This window comes from Molothrus aeneus, chromosome 17 (genome assembly GCF_037042795.1).
Source record: "Molothrus aeneus isolate 106 chromosome 17, BPBGC_Maene_1.0, whole genome shotgun sequence".
Taxonomy (NCBI): Eukaryota; Metazoa; Chordata; class Aves; order Passeriformes; family Icteridae; genus Molothrus; species Molothrus aeneus.
This window is the reverse complement of record NC_089662.1, coordinates 4,071,864-4,085,958: the sequence shown is the minus strand read 5'-3', so window position 1 is coordinate 4,085,958 and position 14,095 is coordinate 4,071,864. Positions and strand designations below refer to the sequence as shown.

Below are 14,095 nucleotides of genomic sequence, written 5' to 3'. Positions count from 1 at the left end.
CATGCTGGGAAAAAGGGGTTTCTGAGTGTGCACGTGTGAGGAGGGCGATGGGAAGTGATGTACAGAGAAGGAAAACAAAATGATTTCTTGGGAAATTTTCATCTAGAACAGACTTTTGTCTTTTTCCCCACTCTGCATTCCACATCTAGAAACACCAGAATGGGTCAAAAAGTTGTGAAATACAAGACCAGTGGTGGCAGCAGAGTGGCAAATAACATACCGAGGTTTATCTCTTAATTAAACACCAGAAGGCTCCTGCTATGGTTTTTTCATGGTGTGCCAGTGAAAATCTAGCTAAACTCTTGGCTGAAGGTCATCTGTGCCTGTGGGGTTTGCCTCTAGGAGAAACAGAAACCCTGCCCAGCTCCTTGCTACAGGTGAGGAACCAGGTTCACTGTCCTGTTTCAGAGGGAAGGTGACGCAGAGGTGTGAGTTACTCATGCAAGAGAACATGTGTGGGATTATGGGGCAATGATGATGTTAGGGACACATAAATTCATGTTTTTCTCCAAGCCCCATGGATTAAACACAAATCTATCATCCCTTCTTCACGACTTGACTCATGATGTGACTTAAGTCTCTTAAAGATTATGTTCAATTGTTTTAGGGGAGGGTGAGGGACAGTCTTGCTCCTTTCAGGGCAATATGGGATGGATGGAGGTTGTCCTCTAAAAGGCCCTGCTCAGTACAAGACTTCATACCTCAGCAAGAACAGCTATGAAAATGTAGGATTCTGGCTGTTCCCCTGTGATTATTTTTGTCTCCAAAAGTTCCCGAATCCTTTATGGAAAGATAAAGGAGAGCCAGAGAACATCACAGTGGCTGAATTTCAATGACAGGTGAAAAATTGCTTTGCACTAAACAAAAATTAATCCACTGGAATTTTGTGGGGAAGGATCCAAATATTTGCAAAGTGATTTAAGGTAATAAGGGCTGAAATGTACACACATTCCCAATCCCTAATAAACCAAAGACTGGATTGTGCTTCTGCAGATGTGCAAAACCACTAAACACACTTTAAAAAAAACAAGTTTCCTTAGGCATGTTTGCAATGAAAACATCACAACCTTGCTGAAAAAAATCTAAAATGAATTCTGTGACCATTTGACTGAATATCTTAAATGCAAGAGTATCACTGTTTCCCAAAGATTGAAGAACAGACAAAATTAAAAAACAGAGACCCTGCTGCTGCCAGGGAAAAAATGATGGCATTTCACCCTGGATCATATTTACACATACTCCAACTGCAATAATTAGTGGCTTTAAAGACATCTGTGTCCAAAGGCAGCACAGCAAAAAGAAGCCATCAACATAATTCATCCTCCATAAATGACCCGTGCTGTGAGATTCCAGGCTATAAACAAAGCGAGGGAAAACGCCTTTGGACAGAGTCACATCAGCTCAACTCACATCCTTTAGCCTGAAAATATTTTGCACATTTGATCCCTGCACTCCCACATTCTTAACTGCATAAGATCATATCAATCACTTGCTCCACACAGCAAATTATCCTTGTCAAACAGCTGACCTGGCAAACATTTCTCTTCCCAATGGATACCAAACCAATGTATGGGAAGAGCTGTCCCCCCACTTTTCTGTGTATCTACCTTTCTTACACACTTTTCTGTGTATCTACCTCAGACTGCACAATGAGGAATGCCTTTGCAAAAAATTTCTACCAATGTGGTGCAGCACTAGGGTGTGTGATCACAGAATAACAGCAGGCAAGAGAATATGCTGGGCTGGAATGGACCCTCAAGGATCATGGAGCCCAACTCCTGGCCCTGCACAGCACAATCCCCAAAAGTGCCCAAAAGTATTGTCTGAAAGCCTCTTGAACTCTGTCAGGGTGGTGCTGTGATCACTTCCCTGGGATAACCATATTCTGGAGAACATATTTTGGTGACAAAGAAAAAATTCAGGCACTTTGCCTGATTTGGAGATACCAGACTCAGAAATTACAGCTGAATAAGTTTTTTTTTCTTTAGATCCATTCTCCCAGAATGCTGGAACTCAGGACATCCCTCTGGCTGTCCTGGATTGCCAGAACCCCTGCCAGGGGGCTCAGAGACCCTGGCACAGAGCTCGAGACACCTGTCTTGATTTTGATTATGACCCATGGAAAAAAATTACCAACCTTACATGAGGATCTGCAAGCCACTAAATTCTAAGTAGAGTAATAGTTAGTCTGTCACGGGATGAAAAATAGATTTTTTTGGTGTTTTTAGAATGGGGGTTCAAGAGGCAAGATGAAGGAATCTGGGCATGTTCTGTCTTTCTCCTTCTTCTTGGCCTCCATCTTCTGCTGTGATGTTGGCACTTTTGGATTGGTTTAGAGTAGAAGTTCACTGTCTAACATAGGTGATAGGCATTGGGAAGTTATGGTAAATAATGGACATGTAGGTTTTAGTATAAAAAGATAACACCAGAGTGCCTCTGTCTGACCTGCTGAACGGACCTCAGCAGGCCAGGAGAAAGAATTTTATAGCTAAGAAACAATAAACAACCTTGAGAACGAGAATTGAAGAGCTCTGACTCCTTCTTTGACTGCCAGGCTGGGAAAAGAGACTTTCTAACACATCTCGGGGTCACTGTGAGCAGCGGAAACCCCGAGACCAGAAAAGCATCATGAGAGGGAATAAACCCATGGCAGGCCGTGCTGGGTGTGCCAGAGCAGTGCTTACATCCATGAGTGCAGCATTGATGTAGTTGCTGGACTCGCCATCCACGGAGATGAGGAAGGGCAGGCAGCGGTCCAGGGGCAGCACGTCCATGCAGCGGTTCTTGTCGTGGTTGCGCGGCAGCAGCCCGATGCTGCAGTCCTCCGGCCGCACCCGCGGCGTCACGATGTTCAGGGTCTGGGCAGGGAGAGGGCAAACAAGGATACAAACAGGCTGAGTGCCTTGCAGCTCACTTCCAAGAGTCACAGAATGACCAGGTTGGAAGAGACCCTCAAGATCATCGAGTCCAACCCAGCCCCAACACCCCGAGTAAACCCTGGCACCCAGTGCCACGTCCTGTTGGAACCCAGGAAATTCCTCTGGCTGCCCCTGGAGGACTCGAGCCCCTGCCCAGGGGGCTCAGACACCCTGGCACAGAGCCCAAGACCCCTGTGCCCTTGATCCTGACCCATGGAAAAACAATTACCAACCTTTATATGAAGAATTACAAGTCAAAAGAGTTTAAGTAGAATGACAGTGAATTTATCACAGGGTGAAAAATAGATTTTTTGGGGGTTTTTAGAATGGGGGCTCGGGGCAAGATGGAGGAATCTTGGTGTGTCTAGCTTTTCTCCTTCTTCTTCTTCTTGGCCTCCATCTTCTGCTGTGATGTTGGCACTTTTAGATTGGTTTAGAGTAGAAGCTCACTGTCTAACATAGGTGATAGGCATTGGGAAGTTATGGTAAATAACGTATACGTAGTTTTTAGTGTAAAAAGATAACACCAGAGTGCCTCTGTCTGACCTGCTGAATAGACCTCAGCAGGCTAGGAGAAAGAATTTTATAGATAAGAAAAAATAAACAACCTTGAGAACGAGAACTGAAGAGCTCTGACTCCTTCTTCAACTGCTGGGCTGGGAAAAGAGATTTTCTAACACATCTCGGGGTCACTGTGAGCAGCAAAAGCCCTGAGAACATCCAGGCTTTGTTAAACACACCCAGGGATGGTGACTCCACCACCTCCCCAGGACTTTATCACTCTTTCCATGAAAAACTTTTTCCTAATATCCAACCTATATTTCCCTTGGTGCAGCTTGAGGCTGTGTGCTCTGGTTCTGTCAGTTGCTGCCATATGCACAATATGTTTGTTTTAAAGGGACTCAGAGCAGCAGAGCTTTGGCTGCTGCATATAGGTAAAAAACTTATAAAATAAGGGCCTTGTTAACCTTTTAAATTCGTGGCTCAGGCCTGCTACTTCAGCTAAGCAGAAAAGGGCTCTGGGAAAGCGACTCAGCTGAATTAGAGGTAGAAAAACAAGTTATAGAACCATCACGTACTCACATGGTGGTTTATGGTGGTTGGTTGAATTACATTTGTTGTGCTTAAATGGGATGTAACTGATTACAGGGTAAATGCTTAAAAAGGCCTGGTTTTTGCAATAAAGGGCTCTCCTTTGCACCTGTGTTACTCAGCTTCAGAACATTTGGCATCCTAGAGATAAAAATGAAGAAGCACTTAAGAGCTTGTGGCTGTTGTAACATGTAGTGTTTTGCAGATTGTCCCGAGGAACTCTCCCAAACGTTGTTAGCTCTGGCAAAAACTGAAAGCACTCTAAACCTCCCAAACATTTCCAGCTCTAAACCCACAGAGCAGCTAGATAACATTCCTGCTCTTTCCTAGAGGTTGGAAATGGGTGTCACAGATATAAGATGCAACTCTGAGCTGGTGATGGAGTGAAACCTCCTCCTGTTTCTACCATCCTTAGGATGGAAGCACAAATCCTTCCCCTCTTCAGGTGGGTCCTGTGCAGGTGTACCCTGAGCATTGACCACCCAGCAGGTCAGACTGCTCTGAGCCTCTGGTGATTCCTCAAACTACTGACTTATCTTACAAAAACCTCAGATAAAATGTCATTTTGAGGTTTTTTAACAGAAAAGTCTATTTGTTTTATATATTACTTAGATTACTAGTTTCCTTTTGAAGTGACACATAGGATGCTTCACTTACAAAGTCATACCTAATCTCTGGGGCCTTGCTGTCAGTCTTTGACTGCTATCTGCCTTTTCCACAGCTTGACAGACTGTGTTTCTTTAAATCTATTTTACTTTTGTGTTCCCCATTGTGGAGGACTCCTGACAAACCAGTCCAGGTTGGTCAGCAAGGATCAAAACTCAGAAATCAAAGTGAATGCATCTTAGCACCAGTGCTTAAGTGGTGATAGATCAATGGCTGTCTGATGCCATTGTATTTCCATTTTTGCATCTCCCCTTCCTGAGCAAAGTCCATGGAGTCCAACAGTGAACTCCCTGTAGCCAGAAGAATACAAAATATTTAGGGGCCAATAAAACAAATCAAAAAAAAACCTTATGAAGAGCTGGACTTCTGCCACAGAGAGGTTATGAATGAAGAAAAGAGGAAGGTCAAACAATCCAAGATAAAAGAATGTGTCAAAGTTAAAAACTTGAAATAATATAGTTGCTCTAAATTATTCAGGTTCTACATTGCCTGCAGATGGAAAGCAGGGAGTCTGGCTGGGGAAACAACATGAAATCTCAGATCTCTGACAGTGCAGATAATCAGGCAGGTGACTTGCTAGTGATTTACTCATGCCTATTTTATGCTGCTCCCCTCTCTCCCTTGTTCCTGTACTGATTCAAATTACAAAAACTCTCCAGAGTGAGCTTTGTGTGTCCAGACAACATGTAGAGCATGAGAAATACATCCAGCCTTACCTCAGGGCCAGTGGGACCTAAATACCACAAACTGCAAGCACAGATCTATAGTTATATCAACTGGTTGCTAAAGATTGCAGCAGAGATACCAGCTTTTGCATTAAATCCAGACAATCAGGGCTGAGGAACGCTCTGAGCCAAAATCTTGTAAAAATAGATTCTACAACAAGACAGACACTGAACCTCTTATGCAAAGCACAGTGGAGCAGTTCCTTCCCACAGGAGCTGCCAGCCCCTGGCAGCTCAAAAGAACAAGCACAGAGGTGACAAATCCTGTCTCATATCATGACAAAATACACCCAGCAAGCGGTGGCTGGTTTTTTACTAGTGTTTTTTTTAAACAGCATTTGATGAAGTTCGGCTCTGGCTCCTTCATGTCAAACCAGGAACACTTTTACAGGCCTGCTATCACTTGATAGAACCAGATCTTTTTTAAATTGAGCTGCCATCAGTTGGGATCCACATTCTTTATCTCACTGTACCAACCCTGATGATTCCCTGTAAGGCTTCAGATAAAAGACACACAATTCTCCCTTTACATAGAGAGGGAGGAAAAGAGGCCTCTGACTCAGGCTGGGGATCCCAAAAGACAACTTCTTGCTGCAAAAGACACTTTCCTGGGAGAGGAAAAGCAATTAAAGCAAATCTCCATCTTTTTACTCTGACTGTGAGTGGCCTCAACAAACAGTAGATGTCTCTTTCTTTACCATCAAACTCACCTTGCTCCAAATTCCCCATAGTCTTGTTTTTTCCCTACAATGATGTTGGCTCAAAATTATAGATCCACAGAATGTTTTGGTTTGGAAGAGATTTTAAAGCCCATCCATTCTGTCATGGCAGGGACACCTTCCACCATCCCAGGCTGCTCCAAGCCCTGTCCAGCCTGGCCTTGGGCACTGCCAGGGATCCAGGGGCAGCCACAGCTGCTCTGGGCACCCTGTGCCAGGGCCTCAGCACCCTCACAGTAAAGAATTACAGATTCATGGGGAATAAGACAGGAAAACTTAGCTCAGTGTTCAGAATTCTGGGTGAATTCTCCACTTTGTGAGAGGAAACAACTGCACAGGGCCCATGGCTGGAGTGTCTCAAGCCCATTTACCAGGGTGGGATAAGCAACAGGGACAGGAAACAAAGGAGGGGCCCCTATTTTGTTGCCTGCCCGGGCAAAGAGCACTAATGGAGCACTTGTGAGTTTTGCTGTCCATTATTTTGGGTCTCATCACCAGGTACCTGGCAAAACATCTGCAGTGAACTGAGGGATTCATTCACATTTAATTGAAAATTAGCAATAGCCAAAATAATGCTCACTGAGCTCCCTCTCTCTCCTGTGTGGAAAGTTGTCAACAAGTTGATTGTCAAAGCTTGGAAGCACCATATGAGCCACAAGAATGGATAATAAGGCACCTTGAGGCATAAATGTTTCTGTATAAATTATGGAAGGAAATGAACAACACAATACTCATTAAAATAAGTACAACATTATGTGTGAAAATTAGTACCCTTGCTCTGCTGGAGTGATGGGGACAATTTTTTCCTTGCTGAAGGCTGAATAGTCCATGCTCAAAAACAAATTTCTGCCTGACCCAGTAGTACAACAACAAAAATCAACTGAAATCAGACCTTGGCTCAGTGTCCCCCTTGTTTGCTCTGCTGGAAATCACAAAAAACCACATAGAAATTGATTAAACACCTTCAATGCACCAACTGCAGTGACTGAAACACATGAAATTACCTGAAACTCATCTTTTATCTGGCTGGAATTGGTCTGTGGATCCAGTCTGCTGATGTTGTAATATATGGATCTGAACTCACAGACTGGAATGGCTGTGTTGCCACAGAGACATGCCTCCAAAATGGCATCATGGACAAACACATACTGCTCCTGCACAGGGGAGGAGATATTAAAAGCACATTTTAATACAGATCATGAAATATCACTCTTGGTTTTTTCTTAAGTCATGCCCAATATGCATATTTGGCTCTATTTCACAGGGAGACAAATTACACAGTGTGCTGTGTGACAGCTTTGTGAGCATATTTCATCCATCACTGAATGTGAGCTCTCACGTGCTCATTTCGGATTTACAAGGAAAATGGGGAATAGGCACTCTCGGGAATGTTGGGACAAAATGGGGGTGGGCTGAGGAGGAGATCAGGGTGTCAAGCCTCTGTGTCCACAAGGCAATGGTCTCCTCCAACAACACCAGAGAATCACAGAATTGTGTAGGCTGGAAAAGATCTCTGAAATCACTGAGTCCAGCCCAGCACTGCCAAATTCACCTGAACGTGTCCCCTCGTGCCACATCTGCATGTCTGTTAGATCCTCACAGGGATGGTGACTCCACCACTGCCCTGGGCACCTGTGCCAGGGCTGGACAACCCTTTAAATGAAGAGACTTTTCCTAATATACAATTTAACCTTCTCTGGCACAACTGTATAGAACTAACAGTTTTTTTGTGCATTCTGGGTATTTTGGGTAAAACTCTTCCCCTAAATTAAATATGGGAAGTCCAACAAAGTTAACAGCCCCTCTCTGTTCCAGGCTGTTGTCCTGTCCCTCAGGAAGGGAAGGGGTTAAGGGACACACATAAAACCTGTGCAACAGGATAGCAGTTCCACAGGAGTCTGTGCAGCTGCCAGACACTGTGTGATGGAGCACTTTGCTTAATCAGCACCCAAAGCTTGAACCAAAGATGTTTTGTTTGCTTAGCTTGTAATTGATACACACCAGGTACTACTGGGGCCTGCAGTGCTCCTATGAATGAGTCATGAGAGGCTTCAGGAGCTCTTTTTTTCCTACAATGAGGATAAAATTAATCAGCAATGCACAGACCTCAACTCCAAGGTTTGCCCTCCTGTCTTGGAGGCCCCAAGTAGCTGCCAGTGAATTGATTCAGTGCAAATCTGGGCATGTTTGGCCACCAAAAGCTCTGCACAATCAAGGCACAGAGCGAGCCAGTGTTGGCTTCGTGGATTGCTGGGCAGAGAAGCTGACAGGAAAGCAGCACCTGGAGCAGGGAGAGCTGCTGGCACCCACCTCTGTCTGCACCAAATTGACCCTTTGGGAGCGCAGCTCTCGCACGCAGTTGAATATATCCACCACGCCCTCGTTCTCTGCCATGTCCAGCATGATGTCAATGGCAATAAAGCACCCTGTCCTCCCGGCCCCAGCACTGGAAGAGAAAAAAACAGCAGGATCTGTGTGACCAAGGGGCTCTGGAGAGGCAGGGCTCTGTGGAGGAGAGAATAACAGCAGCACACACACTGCTGTCTCCTCCTGGGAGCTGCTCCTGGTCCCTGCAGATTCATTTTTCTGTTGTAGGATTGAAGAGAATGAGGGGAAATAGTATTTCTTGAAAGGGAAGCAGAAACAAAAGCTTTGTGTTATTGAACATCAACAAAATATTGCAAAAATAATCATTATAATTTTACGGGTCAGGTCACCTGCACACCTCTCATCACACAGGGGAGAGCAGCCTCCGGGTTGCAAACAGACACAATTCCAGAAATTTCCTTCCCTGGGACTCTGTAGAAGGCATGCATAAATTTGCCCCAGTGGGCATGATGAAAGGAGCTCAGTCCTCCACCTCAAACACTTTTTTCCCCTTTGGAATCCAGAGGAGTTTGGATCCTGAGGAGGGTGATTTGAAGTTATGGATTGTAAATCTCAGAGAAAGGAGCTCAGTCCTTCACCTCAAACACTTTTTTCCCCTTTGGAATCCTGAGGTGTTTGGATCCTGAGGAGGGTGATTTGAAGTTATGGATTGTAAATCTCAGAGAAAGGAGCTCAAGGCTGCTGGAACCCTTCAGTCCAGAGCTCCCCACTGCTTGTGAGAATTGGGCCATCTCCTGCAAAACTCCGTTGTCATCGTGTCCTCCTTCCCCTCTGGGAAATCATCCAAGCTGCTTGGGTGTGAAGGATGGAGAGAGGAGAAGTCTCTCCACATTACTCTGAAGGAAGCAGAACTCTGCTCAAACCAGGGAAAGTTCAGCTGCACTGAAAACTCCACCAGAGCCGAAAGCAAGGAGATATGAATGACCATAAATTAATGGACCAGATTAATCAACTGCTGAATAGTGAGAAGATATTTTTCATTTGCAGAATTTTAATGAATAAGTGGCATTTCCTCTCCCTTTATCTCTCAGCTTTTCAGAATTTTAACAAATAGTTTTAACAGTTCTATATTTAGAGGATCCTGGCACTTCATAAATATCGAACAGTGATATTATCCAGCCAGGCATCAGTGGGGAGAATTTGGTAATTACCACTTAAAGCAAGTCATTAAAATTCAAAAGCAGATAAATAACGTAAAGGAAATGGCATTTATTCATTAAAATGGGTAGGATGAAAAATCTCTCCTTGCTTTCTTGGTGACAATGAGTCAGGTTCAAACACCTTCCAGGGCCAGCCCCATACCATGGTACCAAAGCAGCAAACTCAGGCCCTCAGCTGTAAATGAAATATTTTCTGCCAACTCCTCAGGCTTAGCTTTACTTGATTATAAACCTGACTCACTGCTTGCTAAAAAAAAAAAAAAAAAAAAAAAAAAAAAAAAAGAAAATCCAACAAAACAAAACACCCACCCAATCCAAAACTGCTTAGAAAAGATTTAATTGATTTTCCTTTTTAAAGTAGTTGTGGGATGTATTTTCTCTCTCTTTCTCAAGACACAGAGTGGGAACTAGAGGCAATTCCCTGTGGATGGAATGGATTAGGGGTGAGATTTTGGGAAAGCCAGCTCTGCTCTCTAGCCTTGTGCTCAAGCCACATCTTCTTTAGCTCTCACATGCCCTGAGCCCTGCAGACATAGCTGCTGCTACAAAGCCAAACTCTGGTTTTGTAGCATTTGAAGTCATTTAACTCCTTTTATTTGCCAGCTGGAAGCCACTGGAATTTTGCTAGCTGGAAGTTTTTAATCTGAGATTCTCACCCAACTCCTGGGTTTTCAGGAAGCCAAGGTGCCCAAGGGCTGTCAGCCAGACAAATATTCCAGACCGTAAAACCATAAAATTCATGGAATGGTCTGTATTGGATGGACCTTAAAGATGGTGTAGCTCCAACTGCCCTGCTGTGGGCAGGGACACTTTCCACCAGACCAGGTAAAGCCTTTAATACTGGCACAAAGCTGAGCTGTAGCACGTGGGGGCACAGAGAAGCAAAGTCGCTTTAAAATTCCCTGTCTTTGTGTGGGCATTGTCCATTCTGCCACGTGAGGTCTGAGGGGTGGAATGGCTGTCCCAGATATTCACCACTTCCCCAGCTCTGCTATGAGCATCCAGCAGAGCACAGACCACTGTGGGGGCTTCTACATTTGAAAGGCCCTCTCTGACCTAACTCCTATCATCTCCAACTGATGCCAGCTTGGCTCCAGATCTGCCACTTTAAGGAAGAAAAACATTTGTTTCCTGGGGATGAGTCAAGGGGCTGAGCTAGGAATGCAACTAAGACAGTGAAAACTATATATTTTAATTAAAAGCTTAAATGAATCAAGGGGTTAAGTTAGAAATGTAGTTAGCAAAGATCATACATTGTGATTAGAGCTTAACAAGGAAATGAATTGATACCAGGTGGGGATAACTGAAACAAAGTTAGGAATGACAGGTGATACATGAAGTATTTTAAGAGTGCAGGAGCCATAAATACCACTGGCTTCTAAGAGTGAGAGGAGGTTTGGACTGTGACCAGCAAGCCAAGAAGCCCTGCCAACTTGACACAGGTGAAGGGTTTACCATGAGGAAGAGGAAGAGGTCTTACTTCCTCTTCAAAGAACCCAGTGACCCATTTCAGAACCCACCAACCCAATTAAAGATGACAATAGTGCAGCCCTAAGGGACATTCGGCTAATTATAATACAAAGCCAGAGAGTTAATGATTGTGTATTAGGTGTCCTGGAAACCATTTGAATATGTAAAACTGTGGATGTGATAACCTGGTCAGAGAGTGAGAAAAGTAGTTAAGTTTTTCCAGAATTGGCCTGGGAGACTTTAGGGAGCTGGAGATAAAGAATGATAACCAATTATTAAAAACAGCCTGCAGGTATTGTTTTCCTAATATCTGTTTTCTTGTTATTCTCATAAGATTGTTTATAAATGGGCATCTTGTAAATTAGCCACTCAGGTGAAATGTATTGATTAAATGACCAATCAGCTCCACCTGTATTGATCAGTGTAGAAGTGGTTCTGAGCAAAGACACATGTTTATGCCATTTTGCCTTCTGATGATGCTCTATCATCTCTTACTAAACAGTGACATCAAACTTTTTTGGAAAAACAGGGAGCAGGAGCCTGTGGCTCCTTGCACATACCTTTGGAAATGCCTCTGCACGTGTCCAGAGCTGCAATAAATAAACCCTATTTTCCACTTTAATTAGTAGAAGAGTCATCTGTCTGTTCTTCAACAAGGCCCACAAATGACACCCTGAAACAGCTGCTGGTCATTGCCAGGGGAGGAGAAAAGAGGGAAAAGCTGCTGGAGGAGGGGCTCAGGTGGAGAGCTGGCCTGTTATGAGTAGAATAGCTGCCCATTTTTTAAAAAAAGTTGCAGAGTTCACAGGTTGGGCCAGTTGCTGCCAGGGTGGAGTTCTAACTGTTTGTGATTGTAATCACCTGTTGTTTTGGTTAACTATCTGTCATTAATGGTCAAGAATTCCCCCTTTTGTCGAGTGACACCCTGCTGCTTCCTGTAGGATGGCACCCAGACAGTGAAGGGGAAGGGACATGGAGTCAGCATGCAAATGACATCAGATCCAGCATGAAACGGGAGAGACCCCTCACCAAACCTAGCCAAAAACCCCTAAAACAATGAGCCAACACAAAACTGACGAATCAAAGTGATGGCCAGATGTGAGGAACAGAATCCAGTATCCACCACGACCTTTTTTACTCCCTCACCCTGGCTAGACAGAGGACCTCGAATGTTGAACCAAAAAGCAAGGAAATTTCCTGATGCTCTCCTGAGGATGGAAGCCCCAGCTCTTCCCACAGACCAGTGGACAAAGCTGTCCTTTTCTTCCTCCTTCTCTGAGTCACTCCTGAGAGCAGCAGCGGTGTGAGCGCAGGCCTGTGGCCTCCTGCCCGTGTTTCAACGAGCCAACACAAAACTGATGAATCAAAGTGATGTCTAGACATGAGGAACAGAATCCAGTATCCACCAAGGCCTTTTTACCCCTCACCCCTGACCTAAAAAGATGCCGCGGTGGCGTGAGCGCGGACCCGTCGGTTCTCCCCGCCTGAGCTGATCACTTTTAATAAAGGCATTAAAAAGGAGAAGGATCTCCTGGCCATGTTTACTTCAGGCCTACCTGCAGTGCACCACGATGGGTCCTGCCTCGGGGGGGTTGAGGAACTTCACCTGGCGCACGAAGCCCAGCAGCCCCGTGGCGTAGCAGGGCACGCCGTGGTCCGGCCAGCTGGTGAAGTGGAACTGCCGAATCTCTCGGATCTCATGGTAGCCTTTCTGAGGAGACAACACAGCCTCTATTTCTCTCCCATCAGACTCCAATCAGCATATTCTGCTCCCTGCTGCCTTCCCTCGTGCAGAGGGATAACGAGCACCGAGCTCTCGCTATGTGTGCAAACGTGTCCCAAGCTGCTCTAAAAAATCATTTTCAGCCATATTCCAGCTCCCAGTGGGTAACACTCACCTGAGGGCTGGGAAGGTGTGCGCAGGCTTCCAGTTCCGACCTGTGGTCTCAGAGCTCACAGCCACCTCATCAGGGTGACCTCAGCCCTAGCACTCCATGGCTGTGTTTACCCACAGCCATAAACCACCAAAAATTCACTCTTAAATCCTCTTTGACCCATTGAAGCAAGAGCCTGGGGAATGAATATGTCAAGAGTGGGCATGCCCCAGGTAACAGCAGATTTTTTGCCACCTGCTGCCAAAAAATCTCAGTTTGCGATGCTGCTGGCAGTGAAAAGGGCAGAAATTGGTACCCAGAACCATCTTTTCTGGAGAGAGCAAGTTGTTGGTATGTGAAAATCACACCTTTATCTGCCCTGCAAAGGGTAACCCGCAGCCCTGGGTCAGCTGTGTTTCATTGTACAGGAAATGTAGGTGGAATCCAGTAGCAGCTCCTCTAGCCTGTCAGATTATGGCACTAGCATTTCTCACCAAGTTTTTCAATGATTTAATGAAATAGAGAGCTGATGTATCAGAAAACTGAAACAATATTCCCAGGGTGGCTGAAGTTCATTGAGCAGGAATTTTGGAAATGCTTTAAAACCACTTACTGAGTGTTTGGAAAGTAATTTGGACAGACCTGGAATACTCTGACACTTAGACTTCCAATTTCTAATTACAAGTAACAAAATCTTCCAAATCCTGCTGGTTTGGGGATAGTTTTTATACTCTTGCTTTTATTATATTCTCATTTCTGATGAAAGGGGACCCTATCTGGCATCCAGTTTAAGTGGTACCTTTTTTCCTCTGCCATTTGCCACTGTGAAACAAGGCAGTTATTATTCCTGGCATACCATCAGCTATCTGCTGCCTTTTGGATGCAGTTAAACTTTATGCACTGTGGATTCTACTTTCGTGGCTGCATCAAGATGTTCCTGTAAAATCATTTGTCCAAAAATGGAATCCCTGTCAAAAACTGAGTTTGCTGAAGTGAAGCCTGTCCAAATAGCACAGCTCCCACCTCCAAGAGCATTCTGGATGTGTTTCCCAGAGTTTCTGAGCACAAATGAAGTGTGTCACA

At 44.7% G+C, this 14,095-nt stretch overlaps 1 protein-coding gene across 7 annotated transcripts in view; it reads right to left on the bottom strand.

Annotated features, from left to right (window-relative positions):
• PTPRT (protein tyrosine phosphatase receptor type T) overlaps positions 1-14,095 on the bottom strand; it is a 484,991-nt gene that overhangs the window by 16,424 nt on the left and 454,472 nt on the right. For all 7 annotated transcript variants that reach the window (XM_066561514.1, XM_066561518.1, XM_066561519.1 and 4 more), the window contains 4 exons: positions 12,695-12,849; positions 8,431-8,566; positions 7,125-7,274; positions 2,685-2,858 (listed from right to left, as the gene is read on the bottom strand). In XM_066561514.1, coding sequence (XP_066417611.1) covers positions 2,685-2,858; positions 7,125-7,274; positions 8,431-8,566; positions 12,695-12,849 — 615 coding nt within the window. The remainder of the gene's footprint in view (positions 1-2,684; positions 2,859-7,124; positions 7,275-8,430; positions 8,567-12,694; positions 12,850-14,095) is intronic.